This window comes from Triticum aestivum, chromosome 5A, assembly GCF_018294505.1.
Source record: "Triticum aestivum cultivar Chinese Spring chromosome 5A, IWGSC CS RefSeq v2.1, whole genome shotgun sequence".
NCBI lineage: Eukaryota > Viridiplantae > Streptophyta > Magnoliopsida > Poales > Poaceae > Triticum > Triticum aestivum.
Window position 1 is genome coordinate 465109383 of NC_057806.1, and position 26639 is coordinate 465136021.

General features: G+C 48.0%; 1 protein-coding gene across 1 annotated transcript; it reads left to right on the plus strand.

The window, feature by feature from the left end:
• Window positions 1-20501: 20501 nt before the first annotated feature.
• LOC123107189 (ABC transporter G family member 1) lies at window positions 20502-25759 on the plus strand. Its single transcript, XM_044529191.1, has 8 exons — window positions 20502-21076; window positions 21307-21386; window positions 21514-21978; window positions 23709-23795; window positions 23907-24035; window positions 24138-24332; window positions 24419-24505; window positions 24861-25759. Exons 1-8 carry the CDS (start codon window positions 20596-20598, stop codon window positions 25536-25538), a joined length of 2202 nt encoding a protein of 733 aa, XP_044385126.1. The 5' UTR covers window positions 20502-20595; the 3' UTR covers window positions 25539-25759.
• Window positions 25760-26639: the final 880 nt, after the last annotated feature.

Below are 26639 nucleotides of genomic sequence, written 5' to 3' on the forward strand. Positions count from 1 at the left end.
GCTCTTCTCTGAAGAAGAAGCAGAGCAGACCCGGCAGGATTCAGTCGATCTCTTAGAGGAGGAAAGAGAGATGGCCTTGATCCGGTCGACCATTTACCAGCAAGACTTGCATCGATTCCACGCCAGGAACGTGAGGGGCCGAACCTTTCAAGAGGGGGACCTGGTTCTTCGAGTGGATCAACAGAAACCACACAAGCTCGCCCCGGCTTGGAAAGGCCCCTTCATCATCACCAAAGTTCTCCACAATGGAGCATACCATCTTTACAGTATTGAGCATCAGAAGGACGAGCCACGGGCCCGGAACGCGGAGCTGCTCCGCCGTTTTTATACTTAAGCACTCGTTCGAATAAAATGTAATAAGAAGTACCTTCATAATTTGTCCGTCTAAGACAAGAGCTTTTCAGTCTTCTCGCACGATTGTTGTTGTTTTCATTTACCTCCGAAATCCCCCAGTGGGTCGGCTTGGTCGCGAACCCGTTTCTCCTAAGTTCGAAAGAAAATCCTACCGAGTGATGAGTAAGCCTCTCACTCGGGAGGCTTAGCCGCGAATCCGTTTCGCCTAAGTTTGTAAAATCCTACCGAGTGGCGAGAGATCCTCCCACTCGGGGCTTAGCCGCAAATCCGTTTCGCCTAAGTTTGTAAAATCCTACTGAGTGGTGAGCAATCCTCCCACTCGGGGGCTTAGCTGCAGTCCGGCACTCGCCTAAGTTCTCCCACTCGGAGGCTTAGCTGCAGTCCAGTACTCGCCTAAGTTTGTAAAATCCCACCGAGTGGTGAGCAATCCTCCCACTCGGGGGCTTAGCTGCAGTCCGGCACTCGCCTAAGTTCTACCACTCAGAGGCTTAGCTGCAGTCCAGTACTCGCCTAAGTTTGTAAAATCCTACCGAGTGGAGAGCAATCCTCCTGCTCGAGGGCTTAGCTACAGTCTAGTACTCGCCTAAGTTCTCCCACTTGGAGGCTTAGCTGTAGTCCAGTACTCGCCTAAGTTTGTAAAATCCTACCGAGTGGGAGCAAAGAAAATCCTCTCGAGTGATGAGCAAGCCTCTCACTCAGGAGGCTTAGCCGCGAATCCGTTTCGCCTAAGTTTGTAAAATCCTACCGAGTGGTGAGCGATCCTCCCACTCGGGGGCTTAGCTGTAGTCCGGCACTCGCCTAAGTTCTCCCACTCGGAGGCTTAGCTGCAGTCCAGTACCCGCCTAAGTTTGTAAAATCCTACCGAGTGGTGAGCAATCCTCCCACTCGGGGGCTTAGCTGCAGTCCGGCACTCGCCTAAATTCTCCCACTCGGAGGCTTAGCTGCAGTCCAGTACTCGCCTAAGTTTGTAAAATCCTACCGAGTGGAGAGCAATCCTCCCGCTCGGGGGCTTAGCTGCAGTCTAGTACTCGCCTAAGTTCTCCCACTCGGAAGCTTAGCTGCAGTCCAATACTCGCCTAAGTTTGTAAAATCCTACCGAGTGGAGAGCAATCCTCCCACTCAGGGGCTTAGCTGCAGTCTAGTACTCGCCTAAGTTCTCCCACTCGGAGGCTTAGCTGCAGTTCAGTACTCGCCTAAGTTTGTAAAATCCTACCGAGTGGAGACCAACCCTCCCACTCGGGGGCTTAGCTGCAGTCCAGTACTCGCCTAAGTTTAAAAAATCCTACCGAGTGGACAGCAACCCTCCCACTCGGAGGCTTAGCTACAGTCTATTACTCGCCTAAGTTCGGAGCTACGCCACAAGTACAACATGCGCTCCATCTCTATCCGCAAGGACGATGAGGTGTAGGTCGACTGCAACCTTCTCCTTCGGAGCTACGCCACAAGTACAACGTGCGCTCCATCCCTGTCCACAAGGACGACGAGGTGCAGGTCGACTGCAACCTTCTCCTTCGGGACTACGCCACAAGTACAATGTGCGCTCCATGCTTATCCGCAAGGACGACGAAGCGCAGGTCGACTGGAGTCGCCACCTCAGAGCTGCATCTCCAGCGCAAAGACTATTCCGAGCAGAGAACAAAGTCCACTTGAAGGCAAAATGCAAGCATATTCGAAAATAAACCAAATTTGGATAAATCCTAAAATTCCAAGCAGCAAACCAAAATTATTCGAGCATCAAGCCCGAAGGAGTTTAACGGTTACAACAATTACTCGGCATTCCGAGGCAAATTTAAGGCAGATTCAAGTCTCATAAGTTTGTTCACTCGGCAGGAGGAGGGCTGGCAGGCTCGACGAATTCGTCCAAGTCGATCCCATCCGCTATCCGAGTGGCAGCAGCGATGAAAGTCTCCATGAAGGACTGGAAGTCATGCTTTTTGGTGTTAGCAACCTTGATCGCCGCCAGCTTGTCTTCACGAGCTTCCTTGCAGTGGACTCACACCAAGGACAACGCCACGTCAGCACCACACCGGGTGGAGGACTTCTTCCATTCTTGCACTCGGTCAGGGATCTCGTTGAGTCGAGCCATCAGGGATTCCAGGTCATTTTGAAGCGTCGCCCTTGGCCAGAGCAATGAGTCGACTCGTGAGACTGCTTCCTTCAGAGGCGCGAGGTAGCTTGTGACACCGACGACACGAGACTCCAGTCGAAGCACGTTCATTGCAGTTTCGTCACAAACTGGAGAAGTGATAGGGTCCAGACCCGTCTCAACCTTTCCAGTTTCCTCGTCAAAGTCTTGGCAGAATTCTGCAGTCAAAAAATTAGTGAGTCGACTGGACAGGGTTCGTTTGCAAGCATCAACACAATCGGGTTGAAAGGAGTACCTTCCAGCATCAGATAGAGCTTCTTGGCGAGAGTTCTCAAATAAGCTTCCGTGGCATTCCTCTTGTGGACCACAGACTCCAGCTTTTCATTCAGGGCAATTTTGTCCTTCTTCGGACGACTCGCCTCTTGGTTAGACTCGTTGAGACATGACTTCAGCTTTGTCACCTCCCCTTCTAGTGCTTCGACTGAAGCCAGTTTCTGGTCTGCAAGAGCAGTTTTATCTTGGGCTTCCTTCTGCGCAGCGGCGAGGTCCGAGTCCTTCTTCTCCAGAGCCAACTTCATTTTCTCTGCAAAAGAAGCAACCGGATCAGACAAGAGCTCAAAGAAATGTTTTAAAAATACAGTCGACAGGCAGTTACCTTCCATACCAGCAGCTTCATCTTGAGCTTTCTTCAAATCCTGCTGGGCCAACTCCAAGTCGAGGTTGAGTTGCCTCTGCTTCTCCTCAAGTTCAGCAAACTTGGAAATGAGAGTACAAGACTTCTGCAGAAGGCAAAATACATGTCAATCGACAAGATCAAAGATTGTTTACTTCCGAGTGGATAAAACTTAAAGAAGTTCGCTTAGACCCCAGCCGACTGTGGTCTCGGGGACTACACCCAGCGGGTGCACTTGGCGTGCCCCCGCTGATTAAGACCCAACTCGACCGGTCCGCCCGGGTCAAGTAAAAAAAACTATTCAGACCCCAGCAGTCGACTGCGGTCTCGGGGACTACACCCAGTGGGTGCACTTAGCGTGCCCCCACCGGTTCAGATCCTACTCGCCCAGATCGAGTGGAAGAATGCAACTACCAAAGACAACAAAACACCCAGTGGGTGCACAGATTCGACGCAAACAACAAGAGATTGTATGGAAGAAAAATATTTCAGATAGCATATCCTGACAGAACAAGGTCAGTCGAAAGTTTATGTACCTGGACATTGGCCCGGAGAGCCGTGCTGGCGTCGTAAGCAGCCTGGCTATTCTCGTGCACCGTCTTCATCCGCTCCATCATCATGTTAGCCTGACGGATGGCTTCTGCAGCCGCATCCGACTGGTTTTCCGGGACAGGGTAGCTGACAAAAAGAGAGCAGGAGACCCAGGTGCAGCAGCTTGTACCTCCGGGGCGTGAGATGGGACGACTGAAGGAATCACCGGTACAGTTGACGGTGCGGGTCGCTCACTCGACAAGGGTACAACGAAGGTTATAGAGGCCCCGCCCGCATCTTCAGATTGATGGACGGTTGGTGTGGTCGTTGGTCCCTGCTGAGACGCCTTACCAGCCGCCACCTTTTTATTCTTCCTGGGCCTAGGAGCCACATCTTCATCGTCATCTGGGAGGTCGATGACGTTGGGTGGAGCTGCGGAGAAGACCAATCGACCCCAAAGTGAATCGCAAGAATTCAATTGACCGAGTAGTCAAGAACAAGATCATAAGAGTTTTTACCTGGGTTGGAGGTGACCGCATCTTCCATGTCCTCGTCTCGGTACTGGTAAGAAGAGGTTCCTGATGTAGCAGCACTGCAAAGGCCCACACCTAGTCGGTTACATTCTGTTGCTCGAGTCGACGAAAAGAACAAGTCAGATGATTACCCGGAGATGGTAGGGACGGTCACTTTGATCCTGGTTAAAGCCTTTGGCAGTTTGGAGGAGGTGGCTTTCGGTGCTTTTGGCGCTGGAGGCGGCACAACCTTGGGCTGCTTTGGGGCCTTCTCAATCGGCGCTGGGGAAGACGTCCGGTGGCGCTTCGAAGACTGCCCAGTCGGCGCGGTCGCCAGGTCCGGGGTGCTCGCTGGGTCATGAGCGTGCTTGGATCTCCTCTTTCTGCGAGGAGGCAAGTCGACCTCTTCGTCATCAGTCGAGTCGTCACTCTCCTCGTCCTCCTTGGCATCCGAGTGCCACTCGCCGCTCTCGCCCCCGCTCGCTCCTTCCTCGACGTCTTGCCCATGCACTCCATTGGGCATCGAGTACATGTCAACGAGGGCCTGAAAGGACAACGATCGAAAGAAATTCAGTCGACCATCAACAAGGTGTCACACAAAGAATCAAGAAGATACTCGACAAAGCAGAGTCATGCTTGTTCCGGCTGGCGCGAGTGGTCGAATGGAATCACCCTCCTAGACCCCCGGGGATTGTCTTTGTTGCTGGTGATTCCCTTCAGCCACTTCTCCAAGGTTTCCTCGCTGACGTCCTCCGGGTGGATCCGAGTGGAGTCCTCAAGCCCCGAGTACATCCACATCGAATGGTCACGGGCCTGAAGCGGTTGGATGCGTCGACTGAGAAAGACCTCCAGCAGGTCCATCCCAGTCACCCCGTCGCGGACAACTTGGACGACCCGCTCGACCAACACCTTAACATGCGCCTTCTCTTCTGGGACCACCTTCAAGGAGGAGGGCTTCTCCACTCGAGCTAGGGAAAAGGGAGGAAGTCCAATCGACTGGCCCGGGGTCGGTTGGTCCTTACAGTAAAACCAAGTCGACTGCCAGCCCCGGACTGAGTCGGGAAGGATCATCGCTGGGAAGGTGCTCTTGTTCCTCATCTGGATCCCCAAACCCCCGCACATCTAGATCATGTGCGTCCTCTCATCACTCGGATTGGTCTTTTTGACCGACTGGGAGCGGCATGTGAAGATGTGTTTGAAGAGACCCAGTGCGGTCGACAGCCCAAGAATTTTTCACACATTGACACAAAGGCAGCCAGATAAACTATGGTGTTTGGAGTGAAGTGGTGAAGTTGAGCCCCGAAGAAGTTCAGAAAGCCACAAAAGAAAGGACGGGGAGGCAGAGAAAACCCGCGATCGACATGGGTGGCGAGGAGAACACACTCACCCTCCCGCGGCTGCGGCTCGGTCTCGTTCCCCGGGAGCCACGCCGATTTGTGGGGGATCAGTCCCCCAATCCACCAGGTCGTCGAGGTCGTCCTGGCTGATCGTCGAGCGGATCCAATCACCCTGGATCCAGCCCGGCGGCAGGCCGGATCTTGATGAGGATCCGCCCCGACTGGTCCTGTTGCCCTTCGCCTTCGCGGTCGCCTTCTTTGCGCGCTCCAGCACCACCATCTTCTCTTTTCCCATGGCGGCGGATCGAGTTCAAGCGAGATTTCGATGCAGAGAGCAGAAGCGTGCGCGGTGGAGAGGTCTAAGGAAGAAGAAAGAGAATGGGAGCGCGCGGTGCGAAGACCCAGTCCGGTACCTTTTATAAGGTCATTTCCCGAGTGACTGACTGGTAGGCCCAGACGATCTAAACAAATCCCGCAACAGTCGCGCGCGCAATACGTGGCGAAAAAGGTGGCACGGAGATCGAGGTGACCTGCCTAATCCATCCCGATTACCACGGCCTCACCCGTCCGGCGCGCTTCCAAAAATTCGAATCCCGCGAAATCCACGGAGAGCAGAGCAGCTTGTCAGACTGAAAACATCCTCCGCATTATCATTCGGAATTCTACCGTGAAAGTTCACTCGACAAAAACCAAGAATGGACCAAGGCGACTAAAAAAGAAGTTGACGTTGTCTCCTCAGTTCATGGCTCCAGAACAAGTTATACTCACAACATGAAGAATGAGTCGGAAGTGTTCCCAACTCCTTCCCCACTCAAACCCTGATCCATTCGGGGGCTAATGACAAAGCTATGTACCTAGGGTAGGTCATGGATCTGTCCAAGATACCCTCCCCAAGGACATCTCTAAAAGAACCAGAAGCAGTCGAAGAGAAATCATCATCCACTCGACCCAAAAGCTATGTTCCACTCGACAGTCTTGAAGACACTCGACCATACGAACAACCACTCGACCACCAGAAGATGTGAAGCCACTCACTCCGCAACGGTCGGGATTTAAGTCATAGCTTTAATCATCATTTATAGCACTTTACTTCGGACGTTACCAGTAACGCTCCTCCTTTATGAACATTGAACCATGTGTAATGGAGGGGAGCTGGGGTCCTGACACACTCTATATAAGCCACCCCCTCCTCTGGGGCAAGGGTTCGCACCCTCTGTAACTCACACGCATATATCCAGTCGACCGCCTCCGGGCTCCGAGACGTAGGGCTGTTACTTCCTTCGAGAAGGGCCTGAACTCGTAAAACTTGTGTGTACAACTCCTTCATAGCTAGAATCTTGCCTCTACATTCCTACCCCCCATTCTACTGTCAGACTTAGAACCACGACAGAGAGCGCATAGAGTAATTGAGTTGTTTGCACAACATGTAAAAATTAATCCATCGCAGACAGCGCAAGGACTGGGTTAATTACCCTTGCATTTATTTTGATGTAGCCAAAATTAATCCTCCGCTTACACTTACAGATTGAGTTCATCACTCTCTTAGACTAGCCACAGTGGGAGTAACTAAAGTAGTAACACCGAGTCCAACTCAGCAAATTTGCTTTTGTGACAATGAGTTAATGAGGAGAGAGGTAGTTGTAGTAACTTAGCTAGTTATTGTAATATCACATGTCTCAATGCAATATGAGTCTATAATCTAATAAATGAATCTTTGCATGTTACCATACTTAGGTGGTGTTTGGTTTAGAAGTCCTATGACCTTTTCTAGTCCCAGGGACTAATCAAAAAAGACTCTCTAGTAGAGTCTTTTTCTAGTCCCTGTAGAAAAAGTCCCTCCTATTTGGTTTCTAGGGACTTTTTAGAGACTTTTTCTAGTCTCTGGGACTAAAAAGTCCCTGAACCAAACACCCCCTTAACTTACTACCCATTATGAAGATAATAACATAGTCTAGGAACATGTGTATGTTACTAGTGTATGTTACTCTCCATTGTGTCTAGTCTTACATTTATGTTTTGACAAGTCATCAGTCTCAAAATCACAGAGGAAAGAATAAAAAAGTAGTAACTTCACGCCACTTGGCTGCACAGAAACAATCAAGAATCGTACGGTTACGACCCATGTTGTGACGTGGAGTAGTAGTGGTCAACGACTATCAGCTTGATTTTATTTTTTCGTAGAGGCCACTATCTTGCTGGTAAACCCCAACAACGCCCTATATCCAACCCAAAACGAAGGTAAAGGGAAGTTTGCCGGCCGGTGGTCACGGTCCTTCCTTTCCGTTTGACAGCCGGCTAATTGCGAATCCTATGGTTGATCTTTTGATCCGCCAACAGCACAAGAAAAGCTAATTGTACCAAGATAGTTGAATTTAAATATTCAATTGATTGCCACACATTTAAATCATGGAAGCACGTAAGTTGGCCAGTAAAGGGCCATGTTAGATCGTCTCTAGTCTCCTAAATAATGTTAGAACATCTCCCGCAGATGAGAAAAAACTTCACCTATAAATTATTATCGGGGTTCTGCCAAGTGTGAGCCTTTTGGCTTGGAGCACAATTTTTTTTAAAAAAAATCAACAATCAACTTTTTAGTTTCCAAAAAATCTTTAAAAAAATACACAAGTACTTAGAGCATCTCTAGCAGATCTCGTATAATGCCGACCCGCAAACTGCGTTTACAGTTCGCTGCAGGTTAGATTTGCGGGTCGAATTCGTTCGCTGCAATCAGACCCTGTGTATGAAACTGTAAAATTTTAAAAAAGCATTCATGGAAGAAACTTGCAACGACATTGATCATACATTAGTTTTTCTACATACTACATTGATCATACATAGTTCATATACATTGATCATACTAGTGGGGGAATCTGCGAGCCCGAGCCAAGCTACCAAAAATCGACGAGCTCGCGGCGGAGGAGCCGGAGGAGCTCAGTCCTCGTCGGAGGAGTCGAGGTAGATGAAGAACTTGGCATGCTCCGCCTTCATGACGCGCAGGCCCCCCCTCCTTGGACGCGTGCGCCTGCGACGCCCGTTTGGAGGAAAATCCGCTGGTACTCGAGCTCGCGGCGGCGGCGCGCTTCAGCCTCCTCCTGCTCCCCCGACGACCGCTCCATGACAATGCGCTCTAGGTGCTCCTCCAACCCCGGGGGGGAGGTAATCCTTGGGGCAGAGCACTCCTTGACGCGGGGGCGCGGCGGCCTCGAGCTTGACGGCGAGCGGCCCGAGATCCTCCGGCTCTCTCTTCACAGGAGTGAGCCGCGAGCTCGAGGCGCCCGCCGATGAGCTCCTTGCGGCAGAGGAGTCGGAGCAGGCGTGTTGGCGGCGAGCGAGCTCACGCTCGGACTCGTCCAGCTCGCGGCGTTCGAACACCGGCGGCGGCCGGCTTTCGCGGTTGAGCCACCTCCGCGCGCCCCGCTTGCATGCGGTGTCGGACCTGGCGCGGCGGTGGCGCTCCGCGTCATCTCCAGAGCTCCCGTAGCCATCGATGCCTTTTTCATGCTCGCCAGCGGCGAGAAATTGGACGGAGGAGGAGGGGAATCGCGGCGGAGCGGCGATGAAGGCGGATAGGGTTTGACCCGTATCCGAGCGGTGAAATCGCATATATAGCGGTGGGGAGAGAGTTTTTGCGGGCCGTGGTAAATTTTTTACGGGCTGGGCCGCGAATACGGTGTCTATTCTGGCCAGAAAAACAGGCCGAATCCTTATACTCGCCGGAATTATATGGGTTCGGCCTTTTAAGGGGTCTGCTAGTGATGCTCTTATAGATGTATACTAGATGTAGTGTGTAAAATTTCATTATGAGATATGTTTGAAGGAAATATGCCCTAGAGGCAATAATAAAGTTATTATTTATTTCCTTATTTCATGATAAATGTTTATTATTCATGCTAGAATTGTATTAACCGGAAACATAATACATGTGTGAATACATAGACAAACAGAGTGTCACTAGTATGCCTTTACTTGACTAGCTCATTAATCAAAGATGGTTATGTTTCCTAACCATGAACAAATGAGTTGTTATTTGATTAACGAGATCACATCATTAGAAGAATGATGTGATTGACATGACCCATTCCATTAGCTTAGCACCCGATCGTTTAGTATGTTGTTATTGCTTTCTTCATGACTTATACATGTTCCTATGACTATGAGATTATGCAACTCCCGTTTGTCGGAGGAACACTTTGTGTGCTACCAAACGTCACAACGTAACTGGGTGATTATAAAGGTGCTCTACAGGTGTCTCCAAAGGTACATGTTGGGTTGTTGTATTTCGAGATTAGGATTTTTCACTCCGATTGTCGAAGAGGTATCTCTGGGCCCTCTCGGTAATGCACATCACCTAAGCCTTGCAAGCAATGCAACTAATGAGTTAGTTGCGAGATGATGTATTACGAAACGAGTAAAGAGACTTGCCGGTAACGGGATTGAACTAGGTATTGAGATACCGACGATTGAATCTCGGGAAAGTAACATACCGATGACAAAGGGAACAACGTATGTTGTTATGTGGTCTGACTGATAAAAGATCTTCGTAGAATATGTGGGAGCCAATATGAGCATCCAGGTTCCGCTATTGGTTATTGACCGGAGATGTGTCTCGGTCATGTCTACATTGTTCTCGAACCCGTAGGGTCCGCACGCTTAAGGTTTCGATGACAGTTATATTATGAGTTTATTAGTTTTGATGTACCGAAGTTAGTTCGGAGTCTCGGATGTGATCATGGACATAACGAGGAGTCTCGAAGTGGTCGAGACATAAAGATTGATATATTGGACGACTATATTCGGACACCGGAAGTGTTCCGGGTGATTTCGGAGAAAATCGGAGTGCCGGAGGGTTATCGGAACCCCCCCGGGGAGAAGTAATGGGCCATATGGGCCTTAGTGGAGAGAGAGAAGGGCAGCCAGGGTGGGCCGCGCGCCTCCTCCCCCTGGTCTGAATTGGACTAGGAGAGGGGGGGCGGCGCCCCCCTTTCCTTCTCCCTCCCCACTTCCTTCCCCCTCCTAGTAGGAGTCCTACTCCTACTAGGAGGAGGACTCCTCCTTGGCGTGCCATAGGGCCGGCCGGCCTCCTCCCCTTGCTCCTTTATATACGGGGGCAGGGGGCACCCCTAGACACACAAGTTGATCCACGTGATCGTTTTCTTAGCCGTGTGCGGTGCCCCCTTCCACCATAATCCTCGATAATATTGTAGTAGTGCTTAGGCGAAGCCCTGCGACAGTTAAACATCAAGATCGTCACCACGCCGTCGTGCTGACGGAACTCTTCCCCGACACTTTGCTGGATCGGAGTCCGGGGATCATCATCGAGCTGAACGCGTGCTGAAACTCGGAGGTGCCGTAGTTTCTGTGGTTGGATCGGTCGGATCGTGAAGACGTACGACTACATCAACCGCGTTGTCATAACGCTTCCGCTGTCGGTCTACAAGGGTACATAGATCACACTCTCCCCTCGTTGCTATACATCACCATGATCTTGCGTGTGCGTAGGAAAATTTTGAAATTACTACGTTCCCCAACAGTCGCATCCGAGCCTAGGTTTTATGTGTTGATGTTATATGCACGAGTAGAACACAAGTGAGTCGTGGGCGATATAAGTCATACTGCTTATCAGCATGTCATACTTTGGTTCGGCGGTATTGTTGGACGAAGTGGCCCGGACCAACATTACACGTACGCTTACATGAGACCGGTTCTCCCGACGTGCTTTGCACAAAGGTGGCTAGCGGGTGTCAGTTTCTCCAACTTTAGTTGAACCCAGTGTGGCTACGCCCGGTCCTTGCGATGGTTAAAATAGCACCAACTTGACAAACTGTCGTTATGGTTTTGATGCGTAGGTAAGATTGGTTCTTACTTAAGCCCGTAGCAGCCACGTAAAACTTACAACTATAAAGTAGAGGACGTCTAACTTGTTTTTGCAGGGCATGTTGTGATGTGATATGGTCAAGACATGATGCTAAATTTTATTGTATGAGATGATCATGTTTTGTAACCGAGTTATCGGCAATTGGCAGGAGCCATATGATTGTCGCTTTATTGTATGCAATGCAACTACGCTGTAATGCTTTACTTTATCACTAAGCGGTAGCGATAGTCGTGGAAGCATAAGATTGGCGAGACGACAATGATGCTACGATGGTGATCAAGGTGTCGCGCCGGTGATGATGGTGATCATGACGGTACTTCGGAGATGGAGATCACAAGTACAAGAAGATGATGGCCATATCATATCACTTATATTGATTGCATATGATGTTTATCTTTTATGCATCTTATCTTGCTTTGATTGATGGTAGCATTATAAGATGATCTCTCACTAAATTTCAAGATAAAAGTGTTCTCCCTGAGTATGCACCATTGCCAAAGTTCGTCGTGCCCAGACACCACGTGATGATCGGGTGTGATAAGCTCTACGTCCATCTACAACGGGTGCAAGCCAGTTTTGCACACGCAGAATACTCAGGTTAAACTTGATGAGCCTAGCATATGCAGATATGGCCTCGGAACACTAAGACCGAAAGGTCGAGCGTGAATCATATAGTAGATATGATCAACATAGCAATGTTCACCATTGAAAACTACTCCATTTCACGTGATGATCGGTTATGGTTTAGTTGATTTGGATCACGTAATCACTTAGAAGATTAGAGGGATGTCTTTCTAAGTGGGAGTTCTTAAGTAATATGATTAATTGAACTTAAATTTATCATGAACTTAGTACCTGATAGTATCTTGCTTGTTTATGTTTGATTGTAGATAGATGGCCCATGCTGTTGTTCCGTTGAATTTTAATGCGTTCCTTGAGAAAGCAAAGTTGAAAGATGATGGTAGCAATTACACGGACTAGGTCCGTAACTTGAGGATTATCCTCATTGCTACATAGAAGAATTATGTCCTAGAAGCACCGCTGGGTGCCAGGCCTGCTGCTGGAGCAACACCAGATGTTATGAACGTCTGGCAGAGCAAAGCTGATGACTTCTCGATAGTTCAGTGTGCCATGCTTTACGACTTAGAATCGGGACTTCAACGACGTTTTGAACGTCATGGAGCATATGAGATGTTCCAGGAGTTGAAGTTAATATTTCAAACAAATGCCCGGATTGAGAGATATGAAGTCTCCAATAAGTTCTATAGCTGCAAGATGGAGGAGAATAGTTCTGTCAGTGAGCATATACTCAAAATGTCTGGGTATAATAATCACTTGATTCAATTGGGAGTTAATCTTCCATATGATTGCGTCATTGACAGAATTCTCCAATCACTGCCAGCTAGCTACAAGAGCTTCATGATGAACTATAATATGCAAGGGATGAATAAGACTATTCCCGAGCTCTTCGCAATGCTGAAAGCTGCGGAGGTAGAAATCAAGAAGGAGTATCAAGTGTTGATGGTTAACAAAACCACTGGTTTCAAGAAAAGGGGCAAAGGGAAGAAGAAGGGGAACTTCAAAAAGAACAGCAAGCAAGTTGCTGCTCAAGAGAAGAAACCCAAATCTGGACCTAAGCCTGAAACTGAGTGCTTCTACTGCAAGCAGACTGGTCACTGGAAGCGGAACTGCCCGAAGTATTTGGCGGATAAGAAGGATGGCAAGGTGAACAAAGGTATATGTGATATACATGTTATTGATGTGTACCTTACTAGAGCTCGCAGTAGCACCTGGGTATTTGATATTGGTTTTGTTGCTAATATTTGCAACTCGAAACAGGGACTACGGATTAAGCGAACACTGGCGAAGGATGAGGTGACGATGCGCGTGAGAAATGGTTCCAAAGTCGATGTGATCACGGTCGGCACGCTACCTCTACATCTACCATCGGGATTAGTATTAGACCTAAATAATTGTTATTTGGTGCCAGCGTTGAGCATGAACATTATATCTGGATCTTGTTTGATGCGAGACGGTTATTCATTTAAATCAGAGAATAATGGTTGTTCTATTTATATGAGTAATATCTTTTATGGTCATGCACCCTTGAAGAGTGGTCTATTTTTGATGAATCTCGATAGTAGTGATACACATATTCATAATGTTGAAGCCAAAAGATGCAGAGTTGATAATGATAGTGCAACTTATTTGTGGCACTGCTGTTTAGGTCATATCGGTGTAAAACGCATGAAGAAACTCCATACTGATGGACTTTTGGAACCACTTGATTATGAATCACTTGGTACTTGCGAACCGTACCTCATGGGCAAGATGACTAAAACACCGTTCTCCGGTACTATGGAGAGAGCAACAGATTTGTTGGAAATCATACATACAGATGTATGTGGTCCAATGAATGTTGAAGCTCGTGGCGGATATCGTTATTTTCTCACCTTCACGGATGATTTAAGCAGATATGGGTATATCTACTTAATGAAACATAAGTCTGAAACATTTGAAAAGTTCAAAGAATTTCAGAGTGAAGTTGAAAATCATCGTAACAAGAAAATAAAGTTTCTACGATCTGATCGTGGAGGAGAATATTTGAGTTACGAGTTTGGTCTACATTTGAAACAATGCGGAATAGTTTCGCAACTCACGCCACCTGGAACACCACAGCGTAATGGTGTGTCCGAACGTCGTAATCGTACTTTACTTGATATGGTGCGATCTATGATGTCTCTTACAGATTTACCGCTATCGTTTTGGGGTTATGCTCTAGAGACAGCCGCATTCACGTTAAATAGGGCACCATCAAAGTCCGTTGAGACGACGCCTTATGAACTGTGGTTTGGCAAGAAACCAAAGTTGTCGTTTCTAAAAGTTTGGGGCTGCAATGCTTATGTGAAGAAACTTCAACCTGATAAGCTCGAACCCAAATCGGAGAAATGTGTCTTCATAGGATACCCAAAAGAGACTGTTGGGTACACCTTCTATCACAGATCCGAAGGCAAGACATTTGTCGCTAAGAATGGATCCTTTCTAGAGAAGGAGTTTCTCTCGAAAGAAGTGAGTGGGAGGAAAGTAGAACTTGATGAGGTAACTGTACCTGCTCCCTTATTGGATAGTAGTACATCGCAGAAACAGGTTTCTGTGACACCTACACCAATTAGTGAGGAAGCTAATGATAATGATCATGAAACTTCAGAACAAGTTACTACTGAACTCGTAGATCAACCAGAGTAAGATCCGCACTAGAGTGGTACGGTAATCCTGTTCTGGAAGTCATGCTATTAGATCATGATGAACCTGCGAACTATGAAGAAGCAATGGTGAGCCCAGATTTCGCAAAATGGCTCGAAGCCATGAAATCTGAGATGGGATCCATGTATGAAAACAAAGTATGGACTTTGGTTGACTTGCCCAATGATCGGCAAGCAATTGAGAATAAATGGATCTTCAAGAAGAAGACTGACGCTAACGGTAATGTTACTGTCTACAAAGCTCGACTTGTCGCAAAAGGTTTTCGACAAGTTCAAGGGATTGACTACGATGAGACATTCTCACCCGTAGCGATGCTTAAGTCTGTCCGAATCATGTTAGCAATTGCCGCATTTTATGATTATGAAATTTGGCAGATGGATGTCAAAACTGCATTCCTGAATGGATTTCTGGAAGAAGAGTTGTATATGATGCAGCCGGAAGGTTTTGTCGATCCAAAGGGAGCTAACAAAGTGTGCAAGCTCCAGCGATCCATTTATGGACTGGTGCAAGCCTCTCGGAGTTGGAATAAACGCTTTGATAGTGTGATCAAAGCATTTGGTTTTGTACAGACTTTTAGAGAAGCCTGTATTTACAAGAAAGTGAGTGGGAGCTCTGTAGCATTTCTGATATTATATGTAGATGACATATTACTAATCGGAAATTATATAGAATTTCTGGATAGCATAAAGGGATACTTGAATAAGAGTTTTTCGATGAAAGACCTCGGTGAAGCTGCTTACATATTAGGCATTAAGATCTATAGAGATAGATCAAGACGCTTAATTGGACTTTCACAAAGAACATACCTTGACAAAATTTTGAAAAAGTTCAAAATGGATCAAGCAAAGAAAGGATTCTTGCCTATGTTACAAGGTGTGAAATTGAGTAAGACTCAATGCCCGACCAATGCAGAAGATAGAGAGAAAATGAAAGATGTTCCCTATGCTTTAGCCATAGGCTCTATCATGTATGCAATGTTGTGTACCAGACCTGATGTGTGTCTTGCTATAAGTCTAGCAGGGAGGTACCAAAGTAATCCAGGAGTGGATCACTAGACAGCGGTCAAGAACATCCTGAAATACCTGAAAAGGACTAAGGATATGTTTCTCATATATGGAGGTGAAAAAGAGCTCATCGTAAATGGTTACGTTGATGCAAGCTTTGACACTGATCCGGACGATTCTAAATCGCAAACCGGATATGTGTTTACATTAAATGGTGGAGCTGTCAGTTGGTGCAGTTCTAAACAAAGCGTTGTGGCGGGATCTACACGTGAAGCGGAGTACATAGCTGCTTCGGAAGCAGCAAACGAAGGAGTCTGGATGAAGGAGTTCATATCCGATCTAGGTGTCATACCTAGTGCATCGGGTCCAATGAAAATCTTTTGTGACAATACTGATGCAATTGCCTTGGCAAAGGAATCCAGATTTCACAAGAGAACCAAGCACATCAAGAGACGTTTCAATTCCATCCGGGATCTAGTCCAGGTGGGAGACATAGAGATTTGCAAGATACATACGGATCTGAATGTTGCAGACCCATTGACGAAGCCTCTTCCACGAGCAAAACATGATCAGCACCAAAGCTCTATGGGTGTTAGAATCATTACTGTGTAATCTAGATTATTGACTCTAGTGCAAGTGGGAGACTGAAGGAAATATGACCTAGAGGCAATAATAAAGTTATTATTTATTTCCTTATTTCATGATAAATGTTTATTATTCATGCTAGAATTGTATTAACCAGAAACATAATACATGTGTGAATACATAGGCAAACAGAGTGTCACTAGTATGCCACCACTTGACTAGCTCATTAATCAAAGATGGTTATGTTTCCTAACCATGAACAAAAGAGTTGTTATTTGATTAATGAGATCACATCATTAGAAGAATGATGTGATTGACATGACCCATTCCATTAGCTTAGCACCCGATCGTTTAGTATGTTGCTATTGCTTTCTTCATGACTTATACATGTTCCTATGACTATGAGATTATGCAACTCCCGTTTGCCGGAGGAACACTTTTGTGTGCTACCAAACGTCACAACGTAACTGGGTGATTATAAAGGTGCTCTACAGGTGTCTCCAAAGGTACATGTTGGGTTGGCGTATTTCGAGATTAGGAATTGTCACTCCGATTGTCGGAGAGGTATCTCTGGGCCCTCTCGGTAATGCACATCACCTAAGCCTTGCAAGCAATGCAACTAATGAGTTAGTTGCGAGATGATGTATTACAAAACGAGTAAAGAGACTTGCCGGTAACGAGATTGAACTAGGTATTGAGATACCGACGATCAAATCTCGGGCAAGTAACATACCGATGACAAAGGGAACAACGTATGTTGTTATGCGGTCTGACCGATAAAAGATCTTCGTAGAATATGTGGGAGCCAATATGAGCATCCAGGTTCCGCTATTGGTTATTGACCGGAGACGTGTCTCGGTCATGTCTACATTGTTCTCGAACCCGTAGGGTCCGCACGCTTAAGGTTTTGATGACAGTTATATTATGAGTTTATTAGTTTTGATGTACCAAAGTTAGTTCGGAGTCCCGGATTTGATCACGGACATAACGAGGAGTCTTGAAATGGTCGAGACATAAAGATTTATATATTGGACGACTATATTCGGACACCGGAAGTGTTCCGGATGATTTCGGAGAAAACCGGAGTGCCGGAGGGTTACCGGAACCCCCCCCCCCCCCGGAGAAGTAATGGGACATATGGGCCTTAGTGGAGAGAGAGAAGGGCAGACAGGGTGGGCCGTGTGCCTCCTCCCCCTGGTCCGAATTGGACTAGGAGAGGGGGGGGGGCGGCGCCCCCCTTTCCTTCTCCCTCCCCACTTCCTTCCCCCTCCTAGGAGGAGGACTCCTCCTTGGTGCGCCATAGGGCCGGCCGACCTCCTCCCCTTGCTCCTTTATATACAGGGGCAGGGGGCACCCCTAGACAAACAAGTTGATCCACGTGATCATTTTCTTAGCCATGTGCGGTGCCCGCTTCCACCATAATCCTCGATAATATTGTAGTAGTGCTTAGGCGAAGCCCTGCGACAGTTAAACATCAAGATCGTCACCACACCGTCGTGCTGACGGAACTCTTTCCCGACACTTTGCTGGATCGGAGTCCAGGGATCGTCATCGAGCTGAACGTGTGTTGAAACTCGGAGGTGCCGTAGTTTCGGTGCTTGGATCGGTCGGATCGTGAAGACGTACGACTACATCAACCGCGTTGTCATAACGCTTCCGCTGTCGGTCTACAAGGGTACGTAGATCACACTCTCCCCTCGTTGCTATACATCACCATGATCTTGCGTGTGCGTAGGAATTTTTTTGAAATTACTACGTTCCCCAACAATGTTTTGATGTGAGCTATACAAAAAAAGAACATTTCTTTTGTAATGGATAGTACATGTACTAGAAATAGACAAATTTGTAATTTCTGTGTAACTCATCTAAAAATATATTCCACCATAAAACTTTACATACAAGTAGTATACATCCATATGTATGTGTGTATTTTTTTTCAGGATTTTTTGAAAGCAATTTGATTTCTGAAATTTTCAAATTTTGGGCTCCATGGAGCTCGAGCTCCATTAGCAATTTCCGTTTGACCAATAAATTATTTGAGTTTTTCATCTGTGCTAATTTTGAATACCGCCAATAAATCCATCCCTGATACCCAAATCTAACAAATGGGCTACACCAGTTAGTGGCCACTTTTTATTTATTTTTACCCCGCCCCTCTATCTCTCTTTTCGGTGTGCGGCCACATGCGTAACTCTTCGACCCGCTAGTGACGGTAGCGTAAACCAATGGGTAGACAGGGAGGCACCATAGAGCAGCGGCCCCGATCAGGGACCCGGGGAGGCACGGGTAGAGGAGGCATCGTGCACCGTGCTTGCTGGCATGTCTGAATGGGAGTTGGGGAAGCGCGGGCGTGCGGGCAGTGTGTCTACAACAACGACCCGGTGAGCACCGGAGCCGCGAGCGGCATGGACAGTGGGGAGGCACGAGAGGCGTTTGACGGTGAGGAGGCACGCCGGAGCGTCAGCGGGTGAACGTCGAGCCAAGAAGGCGCATGCGGTCTAGCAGGGGGTCCGCAGCGGCGACCTAGTGGGCGCCGATGGTGGAGGGCGGCATCGAATGTCAGGCCAAGCCCGAGGCGTAAGTCCGTGTCAATTGATTTCCACCAATGTGGATGTGATTATAGATCAACTCCCTCTATAAAGGGGAGTTGAGGTATTTTTCTGCGATCATGATTTTTTTTGTGGGGGGAGGGCAGGAAGGGGTCTATTGGAGCAAGATTTTTTGGTCCAACTCCCCCTATACCAGAAGTTTCTTGTGACAAGTCCTTTAAAATTTAAACACCGCCTACGTTGATCAAGTCATCCTATGATATATTTTTCAAGGAAGGAGCCCAGGAAATATGTATTGACTATCCAAAACCGCGGAGGGTAGGACAAGCCAACCCCCTTTGTTGAGAAGAAGAGCTCACCAGTCGAAGAGGAAATTTTCGCAGGTGGTTGAAAGGCTACGATAGATTAGTTGGGGATTGGGGTAGGCTTAGGTATGTTTGGGGAAGAGGCAATGACAATGCCATGGCCATTTGCTAGCAGGATACTAGTTCCTGTGAAACGTTGTTGCGGTAGGAAGTAGTTTCTTGAATTATATCATTTTGTGAAAACCTGAGACTATTATAAAAGTTCACCAAAAGCACAAAGCAAACCCAAACATAATAAAAAATTATATCAATGTTGCTAGACAACCGAATGACAACTACTAATGCCAGAATGAGCTGGCGGCGTGCCAATGTCATCCCTCCCATGCTAGAGCTGGCCTGACTTTTTCAATAAGAGTCGGGAAGTCTCTGTTCATGTGTCCCTACGGACCAGCGCCCTACAGCCACAATTGTCGTTGTTGAGCCCTTGAATCGATCAAATGCGGTTGACACCAGATCTCGCCACTGCACATGCATGACGAGAAACCCTAACCTCGTCGTCCAAAGGAGATGACAAGAATCTACATTGCAACTTCGCCAACTCCATCCCGAGGGATAGATTCGAAGAGGATCGAAGCTGAGAAGACGACTTGAAGATGAAGCGCCACCACTGCAAAGGCTAAAAAGTCTAACCTAAACTACTAGCTAAAGCCGAGGTACCAGTGTTGCCCTCCGTGCCACCAGCCGGCAGAGTGGCAGGTAGAGGGGAGGGGAATTCACGTTTGGTCGGCGGAGATACATAGTAGTTTCTTGAAATTAATGTGGAGTTCAGTGGCATTGGCAAAGTCATCAAGAGTTTTCAGAGTTATCACGGTTTGTGGTGTTGCCCCAGCTAGGATTAGGGTGTCCTCGGCGAATCGTACCATGGGGCAGGAGGGTGAGGACGTCAGCAACTATGATGGAATTTGCTGTTGGTACGAAATTTCTTTAAATGGGCATTTCCAGTGCACCGTAACCCTAAGGAAGCAGAGTAATAATTTGCTCTGGAGAACCTCGTACCAAGCAATGAAAGCACACAAACGTAATCATTTTAGTACAGCAGAACCACTGCTTCGGCCGTAAAATTGCCTAATGGTGTCAGCCTCGTACTTGTCACGACAATATTAGTATTTGTCTGCAAAACATTGGACACCTTGTCATAGAAAAACGAAGTTGAATGCCACACGCACGTACTCTACGTATAGTATACACAGGCAGAAGGAACTAAGCACCCCGTTCCCCTCTTGACCCGCTCCATTGTTCAAAATCTAAACCAAGTTGTGATTTGAATTAGGATTAAGTATAAATCCTGCACTCAACCACCTCATATCTTCCCTCTATTTAAGCAGTCTCGGGCTCTCAGCCCATACCACCATTCCGCAGAGTCATCACGAGCAAAAGAAGAAACCCATACCACCACCCGGCCAGCTGATTGCTAGCTTCCACGCACGTCTCCGACGATCGAGCCGGCTAAGCCTCCCTATATGGCGTCCGAGCAGCTGCTGCCCGCCGTGCCGAGGTGGAGGCCGAGCCCGCCGCGGGAGCAGAGCCGTCCCGGCCACGCCGCAGACGACGAGGGCCCGTCCGACACGGCCTCTGACGTCCTCGGCGGCTCCCTGCGCAGCACCGACGGCTTCCCTTTCGGCAGCGGGAGCTCGTTCCCGCCGCCGCCGTTCGCTCCGATGCCGGTGACCCTGCCGCGGTCGCGGACCTCCTCGTCGCTCGAGATCAGCGTGGAGAACGGCGCCGGCGCCGTGCCCGCCGTGCTTCGCGAGACGTCGTTGCGCCGAGTTGATCAGGGCGTCGTGCTTTCCTGGGAGGACTTGTGGGTGTCGGCGGCCGGCGGCAAGGCCGGCCGCGTCCCCATCCTGCGCGGCCTCAACGGCTATGCGCGCCCCGGCGAGGTCCTCGCCATCATGGGCCCCTCCGGCTGCGGCAAATCCACCCTTCTGGACGCTCTAGCAGGTTGGTACAGCCGTATACATGCTCGTGAATAATACTACTCCTATACAATATCGTATGCGGGCTGGCCTTCGCTAGTCAGACAGCCAGCCTTCCTGATAAACTACTCGAAAGATTTTGTTCGCCAGCTAGCGTCGTAGCGACTCGTACAATTAGTATCTAGATATTATAATTTTTGCGGTGAGAAGATTAAAGAATTAATTACGACGAGCTTCCGTGGTACAAAATTACAGGAAGGCTAGGCTCTGGTGTCAGCCAGAAGGGAGACATCTTGATCAATGGCCGGAGGCAGAAGCTATCCTACGGAACATCGGTAAGCCTAGTGCATGCACGGATGAGCTATTTCAATTCGGAGAATCTCATTTTCATTCGGGTTGATCGTGAACGAACGCACTCTATCAATTATGTTAGTTAATCAACGCATCCTTTGCGTGTTGCAGGCGTACGTGACGCAGGACGACGTGCTGATGACGACGTTGACGGTGCGGGAGGCCGTGCGCTACTCGGCGTCGCTGCAGCTGCCGAGCGGCATGTCGGCGGCGGCGAAGCGGGAGCGGGCGGAAGAGACGCTGCGGGAGATGGGGCTGGAGGGCGCGGCGGACACGCGCATCGGCGGGTGGATGCACAAGGGGATCAGCGGCGGCCAGCGGCGCCGGGTCAGCATCTGCATGGAGATCCTCACCCGGCCGGCGCTGCTGTTCCTGGACGAGCCCACCAGCGGCCTCGACAGCGCCGCCTCCTTCCACGTCGTCAGCCGGATCGCCAGGCTCGCCCGCCGGGAGGGCATGACCGTCGTCGCCGCCGTGCACCAGCCCAGCACTGAGGTCTACGGCCTCTTCCACGGGCTCTGCCTCCTCGCCTACGGCAAGACCGTCTTCTTCGGTCCCGCCGCCGAGACCAACCAGGTACGTCTGTACATACTGTTGTATGCGTGCGTACGTATGTACGTATGAATACGTGCACAGTGCTGTTGATTGTTGCATGTTGCTGTTGCTATCGTATGTACGTGTTTGGACTTTGGACATGATCGCGACCCTAGTAGGCGTATTCACAGTTTCACACTGGACGGTGGTAATACAAATTATTTGATCTTTAGGCTTGGATCTGTTGGTGAGATCATATGATCAATCTATAAAACATATACTGATTTTTTAGCACATACCTATGGGTGTATATCTGCAAGTCCAAAATATTTCAGCCAAAATTTTGATCTAAATCTAGAGAAATAAATAAAAAATCTTCTGTAAGTAATATCACCTTTGGTTGGGTAATTGGGTACACCATTCATAGCTTATTTAACTTAGTTATCCACCCACAACAGAATTGCACTAAAATATTTCAGAAAAATACATTATTAACTTTCAAAGAGATCACAATTGCCAAAGAAGTACCGTACGACGGCAGTAATTATGCGCTCCCTTCAGTAACAAAAATAAGATATTTTAAATATTTCAATTTTTTTTCAACCGGGAATCCCTTTCCATTAATTACTCAACAGAAAGATAACAAAGTTCAATTTGAATATTTTAATATAAACTATATACGAAATGAAATGAGTAAACAAATACAATGAAAAATGTATGTATACATCTAATATAAAGAAAAAAGATTATAACATCACTTCAGTTAGCAAGCATGACAACTTTGGTGGTTTAGTTTTTTTTATACAAAAACTTGCCGTGTGTCACTGGAATTTTTCATCCTTGCGTGACTGAAATTGTCATCGAAAAACGTTAGGACAAGAGTGTCACGAACCTGACGTGTGGCACTTATCATTAGATTTTTTTAATAACGGAGGGAGTATTAGAAAATGACTAGAGTTCGCCCGGAGAACAAGAGGAACAGTTTTAACTTGCAGAAGCAACATCACGTACGTACTGTGGAAAGATAGATCACGATATTAATCACTGTATATATGCACAGTTGGAACTGTGCTCGAGTCACTGGTAGGGACTAGGAGCACTGCACACGATCGATCCAAACCGCCGGGGAACATATATATGGACTGCGCCACGCACTGGGAACATTCGTTTTGGCAGGGAAGCTTACTCCCAAAAAGAATAAAAAATCACACACGTTTGGCTGGCCACATGCATTGATCGATCAGTGCCGCCTAACTCAACTGCGGCATCGCGTTCATAGCACAGTGGCGAAGATGTGCTTGCATTCAGGACTGTTTTTTGAGTGGTGACAGCTGAGGCTGAAAGCTCGGTTTAGCTGTAGACGACTGTGGAGAGATCGTCTAGTACTCGTATTATAGGTAATCCACTGTGCCAAGCAAGTCTCCTGATACAACGAATTAATCGGTGTATTTTTTAGGAAGTATTAGGTGATAGTAATTTCATGGGGTGATTAAATTGACCACACGGTTTGACAAACACGCGTGTTTTCCTAGCTGACGGTGTGCCGGTCACGGAGGAGAAAAATGTGCCTCGGTCGGTCGGTCCGTAGGTACGGTAGATGGATAACTGAAGAAAATGATACTGCTAATCCTTTGACAAAACATGCCATGTGTTCCTATCTTCCTCACTTGCTGGACCTGGATTACTATAGTCAAAGTGCACAAGAAACTCTTGAAGCCACTGAGTTTTTTGTTACCTAATAATTTGTTTGTTTGTTTGTTTGTTTGTTTCAGTTCTTCGCTTTGAGCGGGTTTCCTTGCCCGTCACTGATGAACCCTTCCGACCACTTCCTGAGGACCATCAACAAGGACTTCGACAATGTGAGCACATCGCCACCGTTCAATCAAAGGACCTTAATTATCTACTCTATATCTGAAATCTTCTTGGTGAATAGTATTCCTAACCATGCGCTTCATCAATTGATTCCTCAGGACATCGAGGAAGGCCTCGGCGGGAAGAAGACGACCACCGCCGAGAACATCGACGCGCTGGTGGTCTCCTACAAATCCTCCGTGTACATGGACAAGGTGACTCGGCAGATCGCTGACATACGCGGCACTGTGAGTAGCCCGGCCGGACTCCACGTACATTTTGAAACTTTCAGTTGGAGTGCTGAATTTTGCTAATTATAAGCGTGTATGTGGTTTGTCGTGTGGTTTCAGGTAGGGGAGGTGGTGAAGATGGAAGGGCAGCAGCCGAGCTTCCTGATGCAGTCCTTGGTGCTAACCAAGAGGTCCTTCATCAACATGTACAGGGACCTCGGCTACTACTGGCTCCGCTTCGCTATCTACATCGCCCTCTGCCTCTGCTGCGGCACCATCTTCTATGACATCGGCCATAGCTATGGATCCATACAGGTGCGTAGCAAGAAGCCTCTCGTTGTAGTTGCCACGCCACTGATCACTGTTGTGTTAACTCGTGTGATTGAAAACTTTGCATGCAGGCTCGTGGCTCCATGCTCATGTTCGTAGGCGCCTTCCTCACCTTCATGGCCATCGGAGGCTTCCCGTCTTTCGTCGAGGACATGAAGGTGAAGTTTCTGATCGAGTTCCATCTCATCTCACGTCTCACGATCATGGTTTTCACTTTCAGTGAGATTTCGATGAAATCCGCTGAATTTCATTAACTTTAGCAGACACTGAAATATTTACGTTTCGCCAAAATATTTAGGCAATTTCAGTAGTAAACAGAAATTCAAATATTTTTCAAAAAATTCAAAATCTTAATTGAAATCAAGTGGAGATTTCGGCCCTTTGACCGAAATGAAAACATAATTCACTGAAATTCACTGATTTTCGGTTGGTGCTGAAATTTTTCTAAAATGAAATTGAAAAACGATACTCACGATACGTTGATCTGATGTGCTTTATGTATGCACAACGCAGATATTTGGAAGGGAGAGGCTGAACGGGCACTACGGCGTCTCGTCGTTCGTGATCGCCAACACAGTCTCGGCGACGCCGTATCTACTCCTGATTTCCCTGGTGCCGGGTGCGATGGCCTACTACCTGGTCGGCCTGCAGAGGAGTTTCGACCACTTCGCCTACTTCGCGCTGGTGCTCTTCATGACAATGATGCTCGTGGAGGGCCTGATGATGATCGTGGCCAGCGCCGTGCCTGACTTCCTCATGGGCATCATCACCGGCGCTGGCATCCAGGGCGTCATGATGCTCAACGGCGGCTTCTTCCGCCTGCCCCACGACCTTCCCAAGCCGGTGTGGAGGTACCCCATGTACTACGTCGCCTTCCACAAGTATGCCAACCAGGGGTTCTACAAGAACGAGTTCCTCGGCCTCACCTTCCCAAACAACCAGGTTGGCGGCGCTGCCACCATCACTGGCGACGAGATCCTCAGGGAGTACTGGCAGGTGGAGATGGGGTACAACAAGTGGGTCGACCTCGCGGTCCTGTTCGGGATGGTCATATTGTACAGGGTGCTCTTCTTGGCCATCATGAAGCTTACCGAGAAGGTGAAGCCCATGGTGAACGGGCTTAGGTTCAGGAGCACCCAGCCGTCGGTGCACATCGCCGACCAGGGTTCCGAAGCAAATGGAGCAATGTGAGGCCGGAGAGATCAGCACAATTATTTTCTTAGTAGAAGATTGTTGCTTATGAGTACTGTAGCGTTGCAGTGTTGTGCAGTGTATGTAAAGTCCGAAAAAAAAAGAAGTGCACAAATCTTGTCAAATTCGCATTGACAAAGGGCATTTTTACAAAATGTAATTAGTTCATAGGCCGGCTGTAAGCGGTTTGTCGATATACACGAGTATTACTATTTTTGAAATAAGGGATCACCCCGTAATTTTGATTTTTGAAAATTGATAACACAACCATGCATCAAGTTCCTATTAAGGCATCAGTCTTAGTGTGACATGATAAGTTTACGAGCACCCTCTAACAACAAGAGACGTCTACCGAGCAAAATATAAACCTTATCACAGACCACCACGACTAGCACCAAAGCTTTTTAAAGTAAAGTTGAATACAAGCTACACCATTATCTAAAACGACAACAACATATCTCCACGATCTTTTTTTTTTTGAAGAACCAGCCAAGGCTGATATTTCATTGAATTAAGCAGAGAGCAGTGGAAAAATGACAAGGGCGAGGATCCAAAGATCAAGGATAAATTGAAGATGAATGAAGAAAAACGGAGTGCCAAAGGCACATGCCGTTAGCCTATCCTCATGGCGGGTCCCCGAAGGGGTTCTGAAGAAACTTGACGCCACACTGCTGCCATAGACTGAGATTGTGCCGGATTGTGAGCAGCACGTCCATCACAGTTGCCTCCTTTGCCCTGAAAATGCAGTGATTGCGTTCTTGCCATATTTCCCATAGGGCCAGCATCGTCAGGGATTTAATTCCTTTCCTGGTACCCGGCCGCGCAGCCGTGATCATTGACGCCATCTTCTCCAGCGAGCTGGTGCTGTGGATCCAAGTTGTCTGCTCGAAAACATGGCAATGTTGCCAGGTCGACAGTTCGGCCCAGACGGTCCTCGTGAAGTTGCATTGCCAGAACAGGTGCTCGGAGCTCTCAAGGTTCCGCGGGCATAGTTGACAGAAGTAATTGTTGGGACATCCTCTGCGCTGCAGGCGATCATTGCACCAACGACGATCCTGGTGGAGAAGCCATGCGAAAATCTTCAGCTTTGCCGAAGCCCAT